This window comes from Castanea sativa, chromosome 12 (assembly GCF_040712315.1).
Source record: "Castanea sativa cultivar Marrone di Chiusa Pesio chromosome 12, ASM4071231v1".
In the NCBI taxonomy this organism is placed as follows: Eukaryota; Viridiplantae; Streptophyta; class Magnoliopsida; order Fagales; family Fagaceae; genus Castanea; species Castanea sativa.
Window position 1 is genome coordinate 43,948,554 of NC_134024.1, and position 5,168 is coordinate 43,953,721.

Genomic DNA, 5,168 nt, shown 5'->3' on the forward strand with positions numbered 1-5,168 from the left:
AGTGAAGTCCAGTTCTGAATGTAGGCTCTCTGGTTTTCATGATTTCCTCTGCATATTCGGCTGCTTAAGGGTGTCTAAAATTGAACCATGTTTTTAACTGCATGAGGCAAGTGCATGATGAGAAGTGACGTCCAATGCCATGAGGCTTACAACTTGGGGAGGCTATTTATTATTTTTGTACAAAAATGGAGAAGAAAAATGAAAATAGTATGTCATGGCTCAATTATTCACGATCGATTTATTTTGATACTTAACGAGCGTTTGGATTGCGTTTTTTCCTCACGTTCAACGTTTGTGTTTTATTAACGCTGGAATCCACGCTACAATAAAACGAAATAAACGCTGAAAAGTGTCAACTGAAACGCGTAGATGAACAGTAACCTGCACTATTCATGCACGCGGATTACATTGTGTAGGAGACATTGTATACTATTCATGCACTGTTCACGCACTGTTTCACGGGACCCACAAAACTGGGTCTCACAATACTATTTACACATTTAAAAATTATTTTACTACAGTGTTTTTCAGTTTTCAATTTTCAACAAAATAAGCTGTATTGAAACGGACCTATTCTAGATCCAGAAATTAGCCTCTCCAAACATAAATTGGAGGTAAAGCTAAGTACCAATGAGCTCTCCCAAACCCCATAAAAGTGGGAGTTATGTTCAATGGGTATGACCATTTTAGTATTCTTGATCATAATTAGCTCTACAAGCCATTGACCCTTATGACTTCAGAAAAATGGATCTTGAAATTAAGTTGTGCTGTCAATTAAATTAGCTTCATAGCAGGGCTGGCCCTAGGCCTAGGCCACTTAGGCCCCCTACCAGAGAAAGACCCCAAATTTTGGGGCAAAAATTAATATATTTTTTTGAGATATAGGGAAAAAAAATTAGTTTTATATTTTTCCTCTATTTTTAAGAAGTTCTAAAGAATTAAGTTGTGTTAGAGATAATACAACTTTAAATACATAGGTCTTACAAATATATGTATACCAATCACAATAAATAATTCAGATAGAAAAATATTAGAAATATTATTAATTTTACTTGAAAATCTTTACAAATTGATATGACAATTAATATGATATGTGAACATCAACAACTTATTAACTACATTTTTGAATTACTTTGTGTCATTGTTGATACATCTTTGTAAGTTTCATGTTATAAAATCTACAATATCTCTAACATCATTCATTCAAATACTTGTTTATTATTTTCTTGAAATGTCACTAATTTTATTCATTGCTACATCGTTTGTAAGTTGTTTTTAGTAATATTTATTATAACTTTAGCATTTTCCCAAAAAAAAGTATATTACAAATAAAGAAGAATGGATTTTTGTTATAAAAAAAATCATGATATTAAACACTAGTTAAATATTATTTAAGTGATAACAAAAAAACTCAATTTAAATATATCGTCTTAAGCCTCCAAATTTGTTGAGCCGGCCTGCTTCACAGTACCTTTCAAAAAAATAAATAAACAGCTTAATAGTCCTAGGTCAATGCTTTTCTTGCCATCCCATGATGGGGACAAATTTAAAGAGATACTGTGTTTTGTATCTTAATCAATCTTCTGACTTCTAGGAATATCAATCTTTGATGACGAACGTGTCTTTGTTTATATGTTCTATGCATTGAGATACTCCAATCTCAAGTCAACTATAGTCTTGTCGATTTAAGCTTTGGCTGACCATTCAAAGAGAATGGTGTCAATAAAAAATAAATAAATAAAAATATATCAAATATCAAAACATTTGTATGTACAGACAGGCTTACGGGGTCCAGCTGCAAATGGCACAAATTTAACTCTATATATTTTGGAAAGCAATTTTCAGAAAATCACTTCTCTCTCCTTTTTGTGATGGCCCATCAACTTTCTTTGGCGTTTACCACCTTTCTTATTTTACTCTCTTTGTTTTGGCTATTAAAGGTATGCAGAAGAATTAAACCTCAGAACAAGGTTCAGGAGTTGCCACCAGGGCCAAGAAAGTTACCACTAATAGGAAACTTGCACAACTTAATTGGCTCACTACCACACCATGCTCTCCAGCAACTAGCAGGGGAACATGGACCCCTTATGCACCTACAGCTGGGTGAAATTTCTGCAATTGTGGTATCATCACCTAGGTTGGCCAGAGAGGTCATGCAGACACATGATCTTGCCTTTGCGCAGAGACCAGAAATTCTTGCGCCTAAAATAATAAGCTACGGTGGCTCAGACATTGCCTTTTCTCCATATGGTGATTACTGGAGGCAAATGCGAAAGGTTTGCATGTTGGAACTCCTAAGTGCCAAGAGGGTCAAATCCTTCTCTTCTCTTAGAGAAGAAGAAATTAGTAATCTCATTGAGTCCATCCACTCATCTTCAGGATCGCCAATTAATTTTACTGAAAAAATTTGCTTTTTGACAAGTTCCATTGTATGTAGGGCAGCATTCGGTACCAAATGCAAAGATCAAGATGAATTTACATTGCTGACCAGGGAATCTGCAGCCTTGGCAGGGGGTTTTGACATAGCTGATTTGTTCCCTTCGAAAAAGTTTCTTCATGTGGTTAGTGGGTTGAAATTTAAACTGGAGAAGATTCATGGGAAGGTTGACAAGATCCTAGACAAAATCATCAATGACCACAGGGAGAACCCAATGAGTGCAGAGACTGGCAAGGATGAACTTTGGAAGGAGGATCTTGTTGATGTTCTTTTACGCCTTCAGCTAAGTGGTAACCTCGAGTTCCCCATCACAACCAACAACATCAAGGCAGTCATATTGGTCTGTATTCCTTCTATAAATACTGCTCATTCAAAAGCAATTAATTGTCAGTTACTAGGACCAATCCACTTTTATTGCCATCCTTATATTTTTCTTCTCTTAAGAATAACCTATGAGTCATTCCAATTCTTTTCCAGGACATGTTTGCTGCTGGAACTGATACTTCATCGACCGTAATAGATTGGGCTATGTCAGAAATGATGAGACAACCTAGAGTGCTGGAGAAGGCTCAAGCTGAGATAAGACGAGCCTTTAATGGAAAGAAAAAATTCCATGAGAAAGATATTCAGAACCTAAGTTACTTAAAGTTTGTTATAAAAGAAACTCTAAGGTTACACCCTCCTGTTGCTATGCTACTCCCAAGAGAATGCAGAGAGCCATGCGAGATTGATGGATATGAGATACCCCTCAAAACTAAAGTCATTGTTAATGCATGGGCAATTGGAAGAGATCCTGCACTTTGGCACGATGCTGAGAGTTTTATACCAGAAAGGTTCGCCAACAGTTCAATTGATTTCAATGGGACTCACCTTGAATATATCCCTTTTGGTGCAGGAAGAAGGATGTGCCCAGGAATAACATTTGGTATTGTCAATGTTGAACTTCCCCTTGCTCAGTTACTCTACCATTTTGATTGGGAGCTTCCAGGCAGAATGAGACCAGAAGATCTGGATATGACTGAATTCTTCGGTGCAGTTGTTCGAAGGAAAAACAACTTGTATTTGGTTGCTGCGCCTTATTCTCCTTCAGAATAATCGAGTTTCAACATCAGAAAATCCATTCAGATACCTCTGGAATTCCCACTGCACTATTTTAATCAATGTACTAATATAGTAAGTCTACACCAGCAAATATTTTCTTGAATTTAAGTGTATTGATTACCAGACAATCCAAAAGCTGAGGTCCTTTCATATTTCATGTAATCAGGCATTGTAAAACTCAAATCTATCAGCTGAACAAGTGTTTTAATCTGATATCTTCGTACGCATGGTAATTCACTAAGACATTCTCAGAAGAGTAAATTACAATTTTATTTAGCTCAATAAAACTAACTATGAGGCATTTGCTTAGTTTTAGTTCACAGAACCAAATCTGACTTAGCTGTAAAGCTGTAACGTTTCATGTTGATTTATTCAATCACCTGATTTATGGAAACTTAAGGCTATTTCGTATTTACTTTCATAAAAATAAATAAATAAAGACTATCTACTATTTACACGCTCTCAAAGTCAAGAAATTATTAGGTCCACCAGAAGGGCTACTGATGTGATCTTCCTTGACCTCTCAACCAACAAAATGCTCTTATTTATACAAATGTGACATCACTTGGTAATTTTTATTTTTTATTCTGTGTTGATTAGGAAGTTCACTTATACATTTGCATAAATTGTATTATCTCATTGGTTGGGAGGACCACGTCAACAGTATGGACTTAATAATTTCTTCTCAAAGTTAGTATTGTCTCACTTATTTAGGACTCTATAAGATCCACTTTTCAAGTTGAGGGAATTTTATATTATGGGAAAGTTTTATTTCCTCCTTGTGATTTGCAAAAACAAAGAGGCATTAAAAATTGCGCCTCTTACCAAAATTACACATCATCTGGGTTTGGAATGTGCCATATTTAACTGGTGGGCCTTTTTTTTTTTTCTTTTTTATATATATATTTTAAGATATGGTGGAATTTAAAATACAATGTCTACTCTATAATAATTATTTTTATCATTACATTAAGACACTAATTAAGCACTTTTTTGTCTTATTAAAAAATAACTTGTTTTTGGTGTAGAAATATCTTATTTGACGACAAAAAATTTTACCCAATAAGCTAACTAGAATCTACGTCTTCTCACTTAGCAAGAACTTAAATTGTCTAAATTTATGCGTTATTTAATCAGGCATCTATACTATTATATTTGAGCATATTCCCAGCTTAGCTGTAGTAATCCATTATCTTTGCATTCACTCAATCATGTGACTATTTATTTATTGAATCTCGCAATTTCATATATATAATTAATGGAAGAGATTCAGAGGAGTTCAAGAGAGAGAGGAAACACTGCAAGAAGGAAAAGGGTAAAAGAGATGAGGGGCTCAGATTCAATTCCAATCTGATTGTCCCCTTCTGATTGCTTTTGGATTATTTGGGTTGGGTTGGGTTGGATTGGATTTTGACCCGACCCAATTCCGTCAACACCATTTTAAAAGCCCCACCAACCAGTTCTGGCAAAGCCCAACCCAGTTTCATATTAACCAAAACCCAGCTCACATCAAACAATATTTTTACCTTTGCTTCTCTCTTTCTTTCATTTTCCCATCCCCTTTCTTAGTTTCTCCTGCTTCAAATGGCAAGTTCGTTTGATTGAAAGGATGAAAAGGTGAGAATATTAA

At 35.1% G+C, this 5,168-nt stretch overlaps 1 protein-coding gene across 1 annotated transcript; it reads left to right on the top strand.

The window, feature by feature from the left end:
• Window positions 1–1,871: 1,871 nt before the first annotated feature.
• On the top strand, window positions 1,872–3,532 carry LOC142618334 (premnaspirodiene oxygenase-like). The gene is made up of 2 exons (XM_075791247.1): window positions 1,872–2,777; window positions 2,915–3,532. Exons 1-2 carry the CDS (start codon window positions 1,872–1,874, stop codon window positions 3,530–3,532), a joined length of 1,524 nt encoding a protein of 507 aa, XP_075647362.1.
• Window positions 3,533–5,168: the final 1,636 nt, after the last annotated feature.

Excerpts from the sequence above, each read along its gene's own strand:
- LOC142618334 (XM_075791247.1), top strand. The coding sequence starts at position 1,872 with ATGGCCCATCAACTTTCTTTGGCGTTTACCACCTTTCTTATTTTACTC. Across the intron at positions 2,778-2,914 it reads ACATCAAGGCAGTCATATTG|GACATGTTTGCTGCTGGAAC; the intron begins GTCTGTATTCCT and ends ATTCTTTTCCAG.